Source organism: Lineus longissimus, chromosome 18 (genome assembly GCF_910592395.1).
Source record: "Lineus longissimus chromosome 18, tnLinLong1.2, whole genome shotgun sequence".
Classification (NCBI taxonomy): Eukaryota; Metazoa; Nemertea; class Pilidiophora; order Heteronemertea; family Lineidae; genus Lineus; species Lineus longissimus.
The window spans coordinates 14435430-14453560 of record NC_088325.1 but is presented as its reverse complement, the minus strand read 5'-3'; the positions used below and the strand labels follow the sequence as shown (position 1 = coordinate 14453560).

The 18131-nt window shown below is 43.9% G+C and overlaps 1 protein-coding gene across 2 annotated transcripts; it reads left to right on the top strand.

Annotated features, from left to right (window-relative positions):
- Window positions 1–126: 126 nt before the first annotated feature.
- LOC135502428 (cell adhesion molecule DSCAM-like) lies at window positions 127–15568 on the top strand. 2 transcript variants are annotated; one of them, XM_064795255.1, is made up of 27 exons: window positions 127–245; window positions 522–626; window positions 850–949; window positions 1120–1295; window positions 1457–1741; window positions 2010–2146; window positions 2495–2633; window positions 2912–3033; window positions 3271–3424; window positions 3726–3851; window positions 4110–4268; window positions 4591–4872; window positions 5194–5328; window positions 5657–5791; window positions 5975–6192; window positions 6389–6479; window positions 6668–6946; window positions 7193–7441; window positions 7680–8066; window positions 8288–8494; window positions 8706–9002; window positions 9183–9399; window positions 9578–9826; window positions 11052–11214; window positions 12104–12173; window positions 12511–12730; window positions 12945–15568. In XM_064795255.1, exons 2-27 carry the CDS (start codon window positions 557–559, stop codon window positions 13147–13149), a joined length of 4872 nt encoding a protein of 1623 aa, XP_064651325.1. In that variant the 5' UTR covers window positions 127–245; window positions 522–556; the 3' UTR covers window positions 13150–15568. The 2 variants fall into 2 exon arrangements, with proteins under 2 accessions (XP_064651325.1, XP_064651326.1); XM_064795256.1 differs by lacking the exons at window positions 11052–11214; window positions 12104–12173; window positions 12511–12730; window positions 12945–15568 and adding an exon at window positions 10088–10297.
- The last annotated feature ends 2563 nt before the right edge of the window (window positions 15569–18131 follow it).

The window sequence follows — 18131 nt, the reverse complement described above, 5'->3', positions numbered from 1 at the left end:
TATTAGATGCAAGTTATCATGTGCATTAAATTAAACGACAAAAGCTATTTTCATGTATCACCCTGTAGCTGGTCGTTCATAATTTTGTTCTATAGAATTTATCTCGTTTAGTTTCTTTTTCGACCGTGTGCGGCGCGCAAAACTGTAAACAAGATTTCGTGAAATTTCTAAAAACTACTTATAAAATCACTAATTGGTGAACTATTTGGACATTAAGAGCAACAGGAGGGCATTAGTTGAAAAGAGTAAGAAATGTGAACTTTGTAAACGTTCAATATGTAGCCGGAAGATCGACTGAGAGCAGTTTATTTCAACCTCGCCCTCCAATAGCTGTCAAAACTTAGTTGCATGCTGTAAACCCGACTAGGAACCGCACCGACTTTGCCAGTCCAGTAGGGACTGTTCCCTGTAGAAGAGTTGGCTGTGGGCTGGGCAGGAATAAGCCAGCAGTGTGCAGCTACCCCTCATTCTTTACTTCCTCAAAAGAAGTGACTTAGGCCTATGTCATTACTATTTTTCAGTGTTGCTATGAGGGGCGTCCAGCTGAACTCTCATTATGGATTACATCATTACATCTGTGTTGCTGTTCGTCTACAGTTGGGTTCATGCAGTTCACACGGCAGTCGGTAAGTCAGTGATCACCTGGTCAATCTGGACAAACTGTCTACTAGGTAGGACAGGGTAATTTCCATCCAGAAAAGCTACAGTAGGCTACTGTCACTGCATTGACATGGACTGAATAGTTCGAGAATGTCTGATAATGATAAGTTGCAGGGAAGGGATCAACTCTGACCATAGAATAACCTACCTATTCTCTTGACCGTTGATTTCGTCACTACTGTCCTTCAGGTTTGCAGTTTGTTGAAGAACCGAGTAACGAGGTGATCGCCCTGGACAGCTCTCTCTGGTGGCATTGCCGAGCAGTGGGAACTGGAACAATAAACTACAGGTACAGTATGAAATGACCGTTGAAATGATCATTTACGAGTGGTGGCAATAATGGATCAACAGAATTTTAAGAGGGATGGTAAACTAAATATATTCAAGAGGGGTGCTCTTGCTATTTTTGTAATGGTGGGAGAACTCTATGATCACATAATGTATCAATCTCTATTCCAGTTGGCGTTTCCAGGATGCGTTTCTGACTTCGTCGCCATCTACTGGCCTCACCATCTTCAACAATGGCACTCTCTTCATTTCCAAGATCGCTGAAAGTGACTTCGGCTTGTACCAGTGCAAGGCGAAGGACGCTCTCACTGCCATCTTAGGCAAATATGCAACACTAAAGAAGGCTTGTGAGTATGGTTTTGATGATTCAGGATAGACCTGGATTAAGATATGAAGTTGGATGATGAAGTAGTTGATGTCGGACTTTAACTTCCCCAGGCAAAGACAGAAGTTGTTGTTATGAATTGTTTTGCTTTTACTTTTATAACTTTTGATCTTTCTGCTTCAGATATGGCAGATGAGTTCAAGGAATCACCAAAAACAGTCAAAAAAATTGTTGCCAACACTGTCATATTCAATTGTGCAATAGACAGTTTGCCCTATCCCATAATATCATGGGAACTGAACAACCAACCAATCAAAGATGGTGAAGTTACCATGGTGACCGAGACGCGGAGTCAGCTGACCTTTGCTAGTGTTGATTATGATAATGCTGGGACGTTGAGATGTCTGGCGAAAAATACAGCGCTGCAGGCGTTGAAGTACAGCCAAACTGCAACACTGTCAGTTGAAGGTAAGGATACGTTTAGGTTGTTGTGCAGACAGGCAATATCGTATGAAAAGTAGTGCCTCGAGTCAACAGTGCTCATTTGGTCTTAGATTTTAGCTTATTCATCTTTTGTCTTTTTTGGCAGTCACGCCTTGCTGATACTTGGAACCATAGTGACATGGTAGTTCATCCCAGATTTGCTCTGTGACTTTGGCTAGATATGGTCCTAGTGTTAAATCAAATTCTCTTCTAGAGGTAATTCTAGATTGTAATTCAGTACTCTACCTTACAGGACGTCCCTTTCTAAAGATCCCACCTGAGCCGACAACGGCTGTTGTTGGTGCCAGTGTAATCCTTCACTGCCTTGCTATCGGTGTACCTGAACCATTGGTGCGATGGTCGCTACAAGATTCTACCAGCAAGCTATCAGTAAGCACTCATCTGACCTGCTACCATAAATATTGCTTACTGTCCGTAGAATGTTTGAGAAGAATTGTTTTGGAGGTCGTATCTCAACTTTTGAAAGTCATGCATTATTACGTCATGAAACAATGGCTGTAGTAATGTGTGGTAATGTCACCCAAAAAGTTACCCATACATGAGACTCAGTATCCTATATTGATTCCCGAAAGATGCCACCGCACAGCCTCCATTGGCCCTGTGACTGTGACGTCGACTTCTTTTTGAGGATCAGTCTGCAGAGGCTACAATATCCACATCTACCATTCATTGAACTTTTCTGTTGCTTACCTGATGAAATACGCCACCTGTTTTCAGAATTCAAGTCGTTACCTCCTCTACCCGAACGGCTCTCTCATGATCCTCAATATCCAGTTAAGTGATGAGGGCTTCTATATGTGCGAGGCAAGGAATACCTGGGGACCGAACACCAAGAGTGTCTTTCTTGGAGTTGAAGGTCAGTCATCCACTGAAAATTTGGAAATTTTGGTGCCAAATATGCATTTGACAGGCATCTGAGAGCTAAATTATGAAGTAGTCATTGGCTTCTGGGGAAAAGGCACTCTAAATTGTTGCAATCAACGAACAAAGGGGGCGTGCGCACTATATGCCCCCACCTCCAAATTGGCCCCTGTACACATTTGAACCAGTTACGCAACAATATATATGGTGTGACTTTCAAAAGCGGGTTCATTCTACCTTGATCAATGTCTCGGTAATGTCCCTATATTTCAGGAGATCATGGTAAACCGTCCATCAACTGCACCTCATCAGATGCGTCCATCCTCCAAGGTCAGAATCTGGCTCTCAGGTGTCAGGCGTCTGGAAATCCCAGGCCTGTGATAACATGGGCAAAGGTAGGTCAAATGCCAAAGTTAGGCCAGGGGTTTGGGGAATTGGGGTTGCCATTGATGCAGACCTCAGAAGTATCAAAATGAATTCAAAATTGTGAAGATGGAGATGTACATGTTTTGTGGTGGAAAGAAACTATCTGAATGGTTAGTTTTTTTGAATGATCATGTTATTAATTGCCATTTCTCATTCGATTTCATTCAGTAACTCTCTCAAATTCACTTAAGTTGTTTGTATTTCAGGATCGTAGTGACCTCCCGCCCGGCAGGACAAGTTTTCCATACCAGGGAGAACTGAAGATATCTAACGTACAGGGTGTAGACTCCGGCACGTACATCTGTACAGCAACCAACTCGAAGGGCTCAGCATTCAGAATGATTGGAGTCACTGTCTATTGTGAGTGTGCTATGTTGACAACTGAGCATGGGTTGGGTTCAAGGGAGATCTGTGAGGTTTTACATGATAAGGTTTCATAACTTTTTATTGGTGTGTTTACCAGCCATCAACAGGTACACTTGTTCAACTTGAGTATGCCATCGCAGTTCAGCAAAGCAGCTTGAAGCCTAACTATTTCATCCAAGCTAGACACAAGTCCCTTTGATGGTCCTTTGACCCGAGAAGACGTCCTCTTGAAACTCGGCCTGTGGAACCTGCTAAGGGCATCACCCATTGACTGACTCGAAGACCTTTATTTCAGCTGTGCCTTCTTTCACTGCCACACCGAAGGACACTACCACCAAGGAAGGCGACCCAGTCACTCTGACATGTGCAGCTACTGCCTTACCTAAACAGCCCAGAATAGTGTGGAAGACACCTCAGTCAGGTAAAACTAAATGTCGAGAAGCTAGCCATTGGGTGATGCTGTGTAGAATTCTATTGTGTTTCACTTAAGTTTAGGTTCAATCTTAATCTCATGTTCTAACAGAGGTGAAGAGAAAAGGTTGTCTTTTAGGTATGCGTCATCTATTCCAGCACCACACAACAAAATAGTAAAGACAAATGCTTCTATGAAAGCAGTGACGTGTCATGTGACCAATCTTTGAAGGTGATTTCTTTATGTTCTTGTTTCTTCCCATTACAGGAAGTTTGAGCTCCCAGAATGCAACTGACGGCATTACGATCACTGCCAGTGGTAATCTGCTGATATCATCGGTGATGGAGGTGCATGCTGGGAAGTACAAATGTTTTGCAAAGAATGAGTTCGGTACGGTCGCAGCAGAAGCATTCCTGACAGTTTATGGTGAGTAATTTCTAATAGTTGATTATCCTTGTTCAGGGCCACCAGAAAGCTACTCATGTTTCTGACCTGGTGTTTGCTTCCAGTGGCATATGCACCATGTATTAAGGAAGCTCTGGGATACGTCTCATTCAAAAGGTGTAGCAGTCAGTTATAGTAAACTGACATGCTGAATATCACAAGCGATGTCTTGTGATGTTCAGTGTTGGAAAAGGATCAAAGCACAATGTTCAAATAATGGATGCAGGGCCTTAACCTTTAGGATGGTATCAGCTGTGGTCCAGAACATGACCTTAACATCCATTTCATCTTGATTTCTTTGCAGTGAAGCCCAGCCTGACTCATGCGCCAGCGGACCAAAAGGTTGCGGAGGGGTCGAGCCCCATGATTCCATGCAATGCCAAGGGCTACCCTAACCCTGTTGTGACGTGGTCACGCTACTCTCAAACCCAGGAGACGCCCGTCATTAATGGAGCAGTATTCAGGATACACAGCAACGGCTCACTGACTATCAACAATGTTAAGCAACGTCACTCGGGCACTTACAAATGCTTGGCACGTAATTCAGCTGGTACTGCTCAGGACATGATGACTTTGGCTGTGTTTGGTAAGTCATGATACCTGTAGGGTTTCTAAGTCAAGAAAATATGGAACGCCCCACTGATCGATAAGCCCTTACCAGTAAGAATGAGTGAAGTTTAGTTCGGACTTTACAGCAGGAAAACCAAGTGGTTTCCGAGGCAGTGGATAAATTTCAGTGTAAGTTGTTGTCTCAGGCTGTAAAGTGGAATCAGACCTTTTACGTTAACCAGTTAAAGTTAGTCAGGATGGGACTGTATGAGAATCGCCTCTTGGCGCCAAGTCAAAGAAAGCTGATGAAAACTTCAGCAGTAAAGTTGAAAACTTCATTAATGTAACCTCGTTACAGTTGCTCCAACGTTCCGGTACACACCACCCCGGCTGATCATCAAGCTTGGAGACAATGTCATATTGCCTTGTGCTGCTCTCGGTGATCCTGTACCTACTGTGAGCTGGCAGAGGGAGGGAAAGCCTCTGATTCTTGGTGAGTATATTTGAGGAGCTTCCGGGCTGCCGGCCTGTCTTGCATGCAATAGGGACCAGTTGGGCCTTGGGAAGACCATGAAATGTCCATATCTCTGGATGAACTGTCGTGGTATTCAACTTGGTTGTTTACTATCTTTTAGATAGCTAAATATGTTACCTTTTCTGAACTGCGTGCTCACAATATGATCTGCCAAAGACTCAGTCACTGGGCATGTGGTGCTCTGTTAAGCATCATAGAAACTGCATTGATTCTCATCATCACCCAGGAGGCAGATCACAGAAGAAACAAAGACATATCTGTATCATGCTTGCATTGTTTCCTACAGATTTGAATATGATGATCCACGCCAACCATTCCCTGTCCATTACCAAGATTGTCACCTCTCAGCTGGGAGAGTACACATGCGTCGCTCAGAATGAGCTCCTGTCCATCTCGGCCACTGGATCTGTGCAACTCAAGGGTAGGTAGACATAATCTCTATGGGCTGCTTGGTTTGATACGTCCTTCTTTGTGTAACACATGTTTGTTTCCTCGTGCAACACCTGTTTCCTAAAGCAGGAAACAGAAATTGGACCAAAAAGCTAATTGGCATTGAAACCCCTCAACATGACCATTCATTGATTATAACCACCTTCTTTCCAAGATATCCCAGTCTTTGTCACCCGACCAACCAACACCACAGTGAACATGACCCACCCCACGGAGATACCTTGCCAGGCTGTGGCCAGGGAGACTCCGATGTATCTGTGGTACACGTCGGATCGTGACGGCAGCACGGGGCGCCTGTTACAGCCCGGGATCAGTCAGACAGGACAGGGGGCGTTGGCTACTGTCTCATCAAATGGAACTCTCAAAATCAAGGTATGATAATCTTCTTGATATCATCTTTGGTAAATGACTGATTCTTTGGGCTATGAAATGGATAACTCAGTTCCTGATACTATCAAAATAGGCCCCATCAGTTCATGTTGTTATGGACCTTTTCACATGCGTTTTATCACAAATACCGCCATTCACAAAACACAGCTCAGTTGCTCAAATCCACATTCTTTTGCAGCGAACCTCCCAAGCTGATGAAGGCTGGTACGTCTGCGTGGCCAAGAACTCGGCAGGAGAGACAAAAGTGGCTGCATTTCTTAACGTACAAGGTAGGACCAATGGTGATTCTTCTCAGGTGTCACGAACAGAAATTTCGACATGACCATTCATGAGAAAACTGCCATCGAATCAGTATGTCCTGGTCGTACTGTTATATTCATCACTTCCAACTTTTTCTGTGTGAACTTTAAATTTTCAGAATTTTTCTCCAGCTAAATTTATCGCATCGTCTTTTCAGTGCCTCCTCAGATAACATCCACCAACAGCCCACAGAAGGTCTCAGCCAATCAGACAGTGAGTCTAACCTGCCAATCACAGGGCGACCCCGCCCCTAAGCTGTCATGGCTGTCACCGTCAGTCCCGCCAACGCCAATAAGATCATCGTCTGATTACGTCCTGGGTGGGAGTTTCCTGCAGATCGTCTCCGTGAATGTGAAGGAGCATTTTGGACGATGGTTGTGTGTTGCTTGTAATGACCTTGGTTGTGTGAATGCATCAGTGCTGCTTTATGTCATTGGTAAGTTTCCTTAATAGGCCAGTCTGTCCACAACTTTCACTTGAAGTTAAAATACACATGCTCAGAGTGGAGTTATTACACAAGCTAGCACTACCTCTTAGTATCCTCATCCTCAGATGATAATGATTTTGGTCAGTGTCTTGATAACATTGCAGCTTTTAAAAGCATGTAGAAGATTCTCAGGATTCCAATGACAGGAATCTTTTGCCTCGGCCGGGGTCTAATGTAAAAGCCATCATCTTTCAGGTCAGCCTTCCCTCAGTGTGGCTGAATCCCATGCCAATGGTACACTCCTAACCATCACATGCAAGGCTGTAGGACTGCCAGTGCCCTCTATCAAATACTTCAAGGACACTGTTGAGATTACTGGCACAGCTGTTCCTAATCACAGAATACTTGCTAGCGGTTCTTTGGAGATAACAAGCCCCGCAGTGACGACATCATACAGTTGTTTGGCTGTGAATGTGAATGGTGAAGACAAGAAGAACTTTTCAGGTAGGTCTACATGTCTATGCTTCACCAGTTCCCTACAGAGATTCGTATGATGAATGGGAAAAATGTCGAGAGCGTTTCAGTGAATGGCTCTGTCAGTTGTGATTGGACAGTGTCTCACTTTCTGGGGCAAGTGTCATGTACCAAACTTGACCTGACAACAGAAATGATCTGAGAAACAACAAGTTTGAATTAATTCTAAGATATGCTATTTTGAATACATCTGGTATTTGTGTTTCAGTACCTACATTACCTGATCCTCCGTCCAAACCCACCATCTCTAACATCCAATCAGATTCCGTGACAATTACGTGGACCGACGGTTTAGACAACCATTCTCCGATCACAGCTTATCACGTCTACTCCACACTGATTGGTGCAGCAGCCAAGTCAAAGGTCAAAGTTGAGAAGTCGCCAGCTGTGTTAAAGGGACTGTTACCTTACAAGAGTTATCAGTTTGAGGTTCAGAGTGAGAATGGTGTTGGGCCAGGTTTGATCGGGCCGTTGTCTGATGCGGTGACGATGTTAGAGGGAGCCCCTGGGGAGCCCATGAATGTTGCAGCAGTGTATGGGAAGAATAGCATCAGCCTGTCCTGGTTGGCTCCTAGTCAGCTCAATGGGGATCCAGGTGAGTACTATGGGGACAGCAGGTACCTATTAGGTCTTCAAGATACCAGTGTCAGGCTGCTTGTAATGAAGGTTATCACCCATGAAGGAGAACCATAGCCTGGAACTTGGTCCTGAATGGCTTGCAAGAAACTACCACTATAGTCCTCGCCATCTCTCAGTGTCGAAGAATGTCGGAGGTCCCAGTCAAGGTGTTTTAAAATAAAGCATGATTTCTTTCAGTGAACATCGTGTATGAGGTCAGCCATCAAGTAGTCAACGCCACTTCCGCTCTGATCACTGCCTTTCTTGACAACAAACAGCGGAAAGAACACATCATCAAGAACCTCGATCGATCTCTTACGTATCGTGTCCAGGTGAGGGCCGGGAATAAACTCATACAGAAGTGGAGCAAGCCTGTCGTCATTGAAAAGTCACTGAGAGAAACACGTAAGTTTCCTTGCCACAGGATTGGAACAATCCATCTTGGCTGCAGGGGCAGAAAATCGGCCAGTATTTACACAGCGAATGCTTGTTCTAACTTTAATTTCCTGACTGACTGAAAGTGCAACACGCTTTGTCTTATTGTAAGATATTCAATGATGTTTTCAGCTGGTACCCATTGACTTTGTTATCAACATGATTCTGTCATGACTTTCAGCACCAGCTGAGTCCCCACGGATATCTGAGTCTGGAGTCCGTGTGACTGGTCCTGATTCAGTCTCCCTGTCCTGGGAAGCCCTGGACATGGTGTACGGTGTTCAAGGCTATATCATCTCCTACTCCCCCGAGACAGGACGCAGAAGGAAGAGGGCCACGTTACAAAAGAAAACCACCGACAGTAATGTCACGCTGACTGGGTTGGAGAGTGGTACCAGTTATAGCCTACAGGTGGCAGGCTATAATAGATACGGCACTGGACCTTTCTCACCACGATATTCAGTCACGACAAACCCAGGTGAACTCAGAAAGTCTTATCCGTTTTCTCATGTCCTCGAAGCCTGTTTGGTATCTTCATTGGCAGGGTTATACTCCTCATCACCCATTGCTATCAAATAAATATAAACGATCTTTCACTTTACAATCCTCCTTGTCATCATGCTGGTGATGTTTTCAAACTCTTTATGCACTCTTTCAGGGCCGCTAGCCAGTACAGCAGCCCTCGGCCTTGGAGCCCTGATCGGCATCATCATCGGCTGCGTCATCCTGGTTTTCGTCATCATTGTCGTTATCGTCTGCTGCTGTATACGCCAGAGGAAGGTGAAGCAGAAACAGATGGACTTGCTTTACGACACCCCGAGTCATGGCCAGCAGGGCAAACCAAGACAACTCAAGATTCCCAAGGGCATGGAAAAGTAAGATATGCATCACGTTATCTTGTAACTCACACAGCTCTGAGGTTGAGATAAAGCCAAGTCAGTTAATGCCAGCGTTAGTGAGAAAGCTTGTTTTGAAAAACTGGGCCCAGTTTATACTTGAGAGACAATAAGATGTTTGTTGTGACTAATCCAGTTGTGTTTCCTCTACTTTCAGCCATTACTACAAAGACGAGCCAAAACAGAAGCCACCAAAACAGGCCAAACAGACCAAAACCTTCGAACCAGCGGTCAGCCACAAGAAGACCAAGAGAGCGAGCGGTTTCTATGACCTGACGTCTGCCGTCTACGATAACGTTGGGTACTATGACACGCCGGATGAATACTACCCTACGAATGCTGTTGAGACGTCACACAAGTCACAGTCAGTCAAGATCAACGCAAAGGATTCGGACGTCTTCTTCAAGTGAGTATAGCTTCGTGTGATATCTGAGTTGATGTGAATCGTCCACGGCAGATCTGCCAATGCTGTCCCACTTCCACCAGTAACGCCACAAGAACTATTTGTGTGACTCTCACTGGCAAAGGATGCTTGCGTCAGTCCTGAATAGGTTCAAGTTGATCACTCGGCCTTTTTCAGCTTCAGTTGCATGAAGTTGCATGCATTTGATATCATTCAATACATGTTTCTTGTTGGAAATAACTTCTTTCTTGACTGAACTTTCAGAAGGAAACCGTCAGTGATTGAAGAGAGGTGGGCAGTTATTTACTGTGCAGCATGATGTGGTTATAGCTAGGGAGTGGTCCTGGTAGTCACTCAAGTGACTGGGTTAACCAACAGAGTGAATAGATTATAGGCTAGGCCCTCACCTTCTTTTTCAGCAATCCTGAAACCAAAATAAGGCCTCAGATACCTCCTGGCCTGGTATATTGTCCCGTCTAGATGTAAACCAAACCAAATTCTCTTTCTCCCAGATGACTAGTTAGAGCCCTCCCCCGCCCCCCGCTCCCCCCTCATGTTCCATGGCAATCCGAAAAAAGGCTTTTCTAACTACGGGTGGAGATCATAACTTACATGTACCGTGTCTGATCAATTGTTCATGTCAGAACAGTCATGTTTCTTAGTTACCGGTATAAACATTCCATCTACAGACATAAGCTCATCTTCTCTTGTGGAAACCTTGATGATTAGCTCAGACGTCAGTCTAACACAGTAACATGAACTCAGTCACTTCAGGCTTGGCTTCACCCAATAACTAACCTCTAACACCCCAACATTCCCACAGGATTTACTTTAGCTCCGACGAAGAGGACGGGGACATCAGCGAAGACAGTGACTTGAGTGACACAGTCTGTAACACAGGGGTGGAATGTGACACTAACTCAACCTCGTAAGTCCAGAGGATTAATGCATGCAGGTTTTGGTTGTGAGTTTGGGCGATCAGGTTTTTGGGCGTGGCACTTTCCTTTTCAGCTAGTGTGGATTGTCTTTTGTGCATGCACAAGATTCTTTTTTCGTTCCGCTACCAGGTTTTCAAATTGCTACATTTGGAGTGACACTTCTTTTATATTTTCCAATTCACCAAGGGGAAACCTTTGAATGAGACAACCGCGTGCACCTGTAGCTTCAGTTTGGTGTCAATTTCTATTCAAAAACACCTCACACGTGATTTCACTCCTCTTGTTTCCAGATCGAAGGATCCTGATGTTGTCCTGTTGTCACGGCAACCACTAGATGTGACTGATCAGCCAATGGAGGAGCTGCATGTGCCATTGCCACCACCTCGAGCGCGATCTCCCCACGGCTCCATTCCAAGGATCCGCGTTGGGGCTCAGACGGAGTATGAACTTCATGTAAGCATATTATCCTCTGTGACGGCTGCTCATTTTAGAGAAAGCATCCTAGATTAGTGAGATATGAGAGCACCCAAGGACTGTCAGAACTAGAGATTAGGCCTACAGTCGAGACTTTTCTTATTAAAGCTTAGGAAAGATGAAGCCTATTCTTTGAGGACTAATTGGGGTTTATGATGGCCAGTCTGACCTAGCAATGGGCCACTAGCAGACCACTTACACACAAATAATGACATTGTGCTCATGTAGTGATGACATCACAGATCTGTGTGTACTTTTGGGTAGAGGGAATTTTAAGTTAGTTGAGGAGGGAAGAGACTAGAGAAGCAGGTCCAGGACAGATTGCCGCGAAAATTTATAAATAGTTCGGGAAACTTATAACATCCTCTTGCAGCATCCTCTTGCAAACAGGGCCTACTCCTTACGCATCTTTCTGATTGAGGGAGTAAACATATCGAGGTCACATATCGAGTGATCGATGGCCGGATTTGTCAGGATGTCAAGCCAGCTTCCCAAACTATTTATAAATTTTCGCGGCAATCTGTCCTTGACCTGCTTCTCTAGCCTCTTCCGTTGAGGAGAGTTGTTCATGGAGAAAAGATTGAGTTAGGAGGACATTTTATCTAGAGGATAAACTATACCAGTACATATGACAAAGAATGATCGCAAGCAAGAGACCTGGGCCGGCCCATCATATGGAGTGACTGTATGAGTGGAATACAACCAATGTCAGTAAGTAATGACAAACTTTTCACATTGACGTTAAAAGGCAGTTGGTACGACATCATGCCCTTAGCACTTGCCCTCCAAGGCAAGTTATCGCTGGCTCTAAAAGTGAAGCTTATGAGTCAGTCGACGTTGAGTGATGTATTTCAACTGGTTGTTTCAGGAAATTGTTCACGACAGTGACCGAGTGCCATATCCAGTAGGACAGCAACAGGAGGAAAGAAATAAACAAGGTATGGACACATCCATTGAAATTTTGTTGCAGATGTTTGAAATTGGCATTTCTCAACTTCCTCCGCCCGGGTCAAAAAGAGAACATTTCAAAGAGGGTTGTTTAATACCAATATGGGAGACATAGGTTTTGTCCGGCAGATCTCGCCACTTTGTTCTTCTCAAGGCTTGACAGCATATGGGAATAATCTTAGGCAAGCACGCACCTCCAGAAATATCCTTTAGATTCCCAGGAGAATATATCTCCAACCACCTCCTTGGAATAGGTAAGGAGCACCTGTAGTAAAGCTGTTCCTAACAAGAGTTAGAAGGATCTTGAAATGATTTCTCCCCTTCCAGCCCTGACCAAGAAAGACTCCGAGCCCAGCTATGCAGAGATTGGTGACTATCACTCTAACGTCTATGCCAATAATAAACCCCGGCTTACCCTGCCCCCTGGTGTGACCGTGGAAGATCCATTATATGCCACCGTCAACGAGGAACATATGGCCACCAAACGACGAGAGAAAGAACAGAAGTTGAAAGTCTTGAAGAAGGCAGAGTCAGAATGGGAACGCAGGTAGGACATTCTTGTTTGACAGCAGCTCTCTGCTGGCAAGCAGATTAATGCATCCTCTAATATTCCATCAAGCCTTCTCCAAGACCAGATGGTTTACCATCTTTGGGAAGTACCCATCCCTGTGGGGAACCCAGGTAATGAGTTGGACATCCCTTAGTCACAAGATAATGCCACTGTTATGGAATTGTGAGTGAATCTTGTTTTACATTTCCAGACAGTTATCTGCGTCCCCCAAACCACCATCCAAACACTACAAGAAGAAGTCAGCGACGTTTAGCACCGTTTCCGGTGTGACCTCTCAGAAGATTCCAGACTCGAGGATTGTAAGTGATGACGAACAGGACTACACTTCTGTGCGGATATCAAGCTACCGTCACATGCCTGGTGAGGCTGACACAGCAACAGCTGCCATGTTCTAACATGTTCCTTAGACAAAGTGGCCATAGCAACTGGCAGTTTGGATAGTTCCAGTATCAGTTGATACTAAATAGCCTCCAGTGAGTGGTGCACCTTTTGGTGAGGTGCAGAACTAATCAGTTAAATGGTTGTGGATTTATATGAGCCTGATGTAGTGTCTTTTAGAGTTGTTTAGCTTCCTTATGCCATTTGATATGGGAAAGTATGAAACATGTTTGGAGCAGGGTAGAGACGTTTTGACAATGTGAAGAGAAGCCTGAATGTAAAATGTAGTTCAAGGCTTAGGTTTTTTTAGTATGAAGCTGTTTGGGTTTCAGATGTATGGGGCCTGGCAGCTGTTTTTTAGACCATCACAAGAAATTTGTTGAACACATTGAGCCAATGAACATGCCTGATGCTTTTGTATTCAAGATTCTGAACGAAAGTTGAACTGCTTGTCTGAGACAATCTTAGTGATACTGACAGTGATACTGCTAAAGATTCAGCATACAATGCACCATTTCACTGTTTGCATTAACTTGAGGCCATTTGAACAACAGATTTGTACCTTTGAGGAATACAGGAACACCCTGTACATGGACATGTGCAGTATATATTTTGTCCAATTTCGTTGTAAATTTTACATATCTTTATTGATGTTTATTCATCAGCAGTTCCATCCAGTTTTACAGTTTATATTATGCTGCATAATTTTAGATATAGTTTACTCTTATGACCAAATTAGTTTTAAGGATTAGCATAAGTATTATCTGGACTAGTGACAGCTGAAAAACTGCTGTAAGGATATATTTGTATTTACAAATAGTTAGTTGTAGGAATGTATTTTAGGATGGGTTTCAGATTTGATTGTATATAAACTACGGTATTCCATAAATTTGGCGTTACAGATTTTCTTGTCAAGCTACTTATAAACATTCCAGAATTCCTGTGATTTTTTGTCATAATATTTAAAGTAAATGAGATTATAATTCCAATTATTCACCATTTAATTTTAGAAACTGTGATAAAATGTCTTATCTTGTCTCTGTGTTCGTCTTGTCAATTAATGAGATGTGAATTTGTTTTCTTCCTGCATTATGGAAGACACCATGTCCTTATATTTATATTTGTAAATATATCATCTATAGGCCTACTGACAGTCATCAATTACTAACTAAGTCATGTATACAATGTTCTCAGAATGGAGCCTTCTACGCAGGCCTCCCTAATCAGTCGCTATAATACAGTCATCCGAAACCTAGAAGAGTTTCATTTCATGTACTGAATTTTCAGTCCTTGTAAAAGTTTTAATGATTATTCAAACATGTTTATCATATCATTTTACAGCCTATATAGTCAGTGGTTTTAAGTCTGCATTTTTCCAGACAATTATGCTGTTGCTGTGGTTATACTGTTCAATACTTTCTGTATTACTATTGTACATGTACAAAGTCTGTTTATTTTTGTGTTTATCTCGTCTGCTGTAGTCTTTGTTTAATAATTTTTCACTCTGTCAATCAAACTTGTGTTTACATATACCTGTTGCTGTGGTTATACTGTTCAATACTTTCTGTATTACTATTGTACATGTACAAAGTCTGTTTATTTTTGTGTTTATCTCGTCTGCTGTAGTCTTTGTTTAATAATTTTTCACTCTGTCAATCAAACTTGTGTTTACATATACCTCCAGTTTTCTCTTAAGTACGTCTGACTCTGTGTTATCATCTAGCTCACTGTTAATGCATTTATTCTATTATCTTCTACCTGTATTTATTATATTGCATGTATTTATTAAACATAACTGCTAATGTTTTCTCTAAATCTCCACAACATTATGTCACAGTTAATGTTTTCATTTGACTGCCAGCTACATCTAAAAGGCTTAAATACTCCGTATTGAATGTTTCACTCAAGTCCTATTTCGTCCATCATCACTCTGACTGTGTACAAGTGAGTCATAAGCAGACACTGCTATACTGACAGGTAGAATATTCCAATGGGCCAATTCTTTCATTGTATAGGATGGCGCAGTCATAGGTCTAAATGTCCCTCCCTCTTGTTCTCATCGTTAGATGGTCGAGGTGTTTATATAGTTACTCAGTATTCCAGCCTCATTCTGAGAGATATATCAACATACTGGCATGCTGCATCAATTTTGCCCTGAAATCATGTAGTTTTGGAGTCACTTTGATTTCTCCTAACACCACGAGACCCATGCATCCTGAGTGCAACTGGTCGTCGTGAAATGAAATCACTTTTAACCACATTCAAGCCCTGCTGAAAAGGTCACAAAAAAGATCCACACGTGATTTGAAATAGTTTGGCACTTTAATTGACTACAGGCATTTCGATGTTTCTCTCAGAATGATAGTGTGTCAGGTGATAAGAATGTGCTTAGATAACGAACAAATCCCAATCCGTGTTAAAATAATCATGTATTCTTCAGAATAAAGTATTGTAATATCGTATTAATATACATCACAAGTTTGTTTGTTTGATTAAATGCAGCCATGGTCTGTCATTAAGGAAATTTCGATGTAATTATCAAGTGAGGCACAGAACTGATCTCTAAGATGTCTCAAGAAACAGTGTAGAGACGCCTGGCTATTTACGCCAGTTGGATGGTTAATACCAAGCCGAAAACACGAGGGATGTTGTCACAATCTCGTCTCGTTCAGTATGAGACAAGGACAACTAGTGTCACTGAACTGTAAGCTGGAGCCTTCGATCTCGAGATTTTATCCTACTTTTAAGTAGGATACTCTTGAAGGCGGATCGATCTGCCATTGAGACAACTCATGTACCTCAAGTTTGACATGGGATGTACCTGATACAACCCATGATCCTGGTACATCCAATCTACTTGGGACTTGTCTGTCATTGGCAGACCTGCTGTCTCGTTCTACACTTGAAAACAGGCCTGACCAGGGCATAGAGACAGCTCAAGAGCCCACTGGAAACTCAAGCAACCTACTTGAAACTACAGTAGTCTACATGAAGTAGCTCATATAGCCAAGGACGGCCTAAGGTAGCTCATGTACGTGGGATTCCTCACGCCCCTGGGACGACATCAAGACCCTTCTGCTTTGGCAGAGCTTCAAACTCGCTATTCTTTGAAGACAGACTCAGGTACCATACATGTAGGGGAGGATCCCTCCCCATCTCTACCCTAGTGCGACTTGAGGACCTCATGCACCTTGGACAACATCAGTAACCTTCCACTGCTAAAAGATCTTTCATCTCGTTGAACCTTGAAGACAGACCCAGGCACCTTACTTGGGTAGGGATCACCATTATAAAGACTTTGAGGACCCCATGCACTGACCTGAGACAACATCGGGACCCTTCTGCCTCTGACAGAGCTTCCGACTCGGCACACTGTAATCTTGATGCCATGTCCAACCTGTAAGACTGTAGCGACAACTCGCGATCGAGTCAGACGGATGAACTGGGTACATGAAGACAGGGTGAAGCTCCCTCTGGCCATTCACCTCGTGAGAGTGGGGGACAGCCGAGCAGTAAGCCAGCAGTAAGATCGAGCTTGGTCACAAGTTGATGTCAAGTCCCGGCCATCAACGAAATTGTCGTCAACGCAAAAAGGGGGACTGTCTTCACTCATACGGACAAACTGCGCACATGGTCAAAGACTGAATCGGGCTTCAGTCACATTCATAAAGAATTGAACCTCTACTGCTTTGCCAACTTGATGAGAGATATGAGACAGTCAGACCAAACAAGGCCTGACTGTTCCAACATAATGCCAACGGTCAGAGAGCAGAGATAAACAGGACTGATTCAGTGTCCAATCTTTCCCGTCATATGGCTGCTTCTGCTTGTGACTGTCTCGTCTCTCGCACTGAGATGGCAGAATGGCAGCGCCACTGTCAGAGCTGAGACAGTCACAACTGGACTGAATCGGACTTGGCAGCCACATGTACATCGTGTTCCAAACACACCTTCGGGGAGAAGAGACAGTCACAGCCAGACTGACGGTCAGAGAGCAGAGATAAACAGGTCTGATTCAGTGTCCAATCTTTCCCGTCGTATGACTGCTTCTGGTTGTGACTGTCTCGTCTCTCGCACTGTGATGGCAGAATGCAGCGCCACTGTCAGAGCTGAGACAGTCACAACTGGACTGAATCGGACTTGGCAGCTACATGTACGTCGTGTTGCAAACACACCTTAGGGAAGAAGAGACAGTCACAACCAGACCGACTTAGACCTGGCGGAGCCATTCGTTTTAGCCAACACAATGAGAGAGATGAGACAGTCCCAACCGCTAACACGTTTAGAGATCTAGACGGGACGGTCACAAACAGACCGTTTTTTTTCAAATGGTGAGAGATGGGATAGCCACAATCAGACCAATCAGTTTGGTTCATCGCATCTCTCGCACTGTTGGTATCATGGTGGGATTGACAGGTCTGATACGGTCTGGTTGTGACTGTCTCACCTCGTATTGATTATAGCACAGACTGTGTCTCTGACTTGTTTCAGACAGTTTGAATTAACTCATGGACATCGAGGAGCCCAGACCAGATTGTGCAAGTCCCTCTCCCACTCCCTGATAATTGTAGGGCAGGTTGTGTTGCTTGGTTGTCAAGACCATGGTCACATAACCGGACTGGCAGCTCCACAACCTTTCCAACCCGCTGTAATCAAATAGTCAGAATGAGACCGAATTGGGCCATGCAGCCCAAGCATGTTGCCAACACGATGAGATAGTTGAGACAGTCACAACCAGGTCGAATCGAACCAGGCAGTTTCACACAAGAGAGATCAGACAGTCACCAACAGCACTGTGATGGCAGAATGGCAGCGCCACTGTCAGAGCTGAGACAGTCACAACTGGACTGAATCGGACTTGGCAGCTACATGTACGTCGTGTTGCAAACACACCTTAGGGGAGAAGAGACAGTCACAGCCAGACCGACGGTCAGAGAGCAGAGATAAACAGGACTGATTCAGTGTCCAATCTTTCCCGTCGTATGGCTGCTTCTGGTTG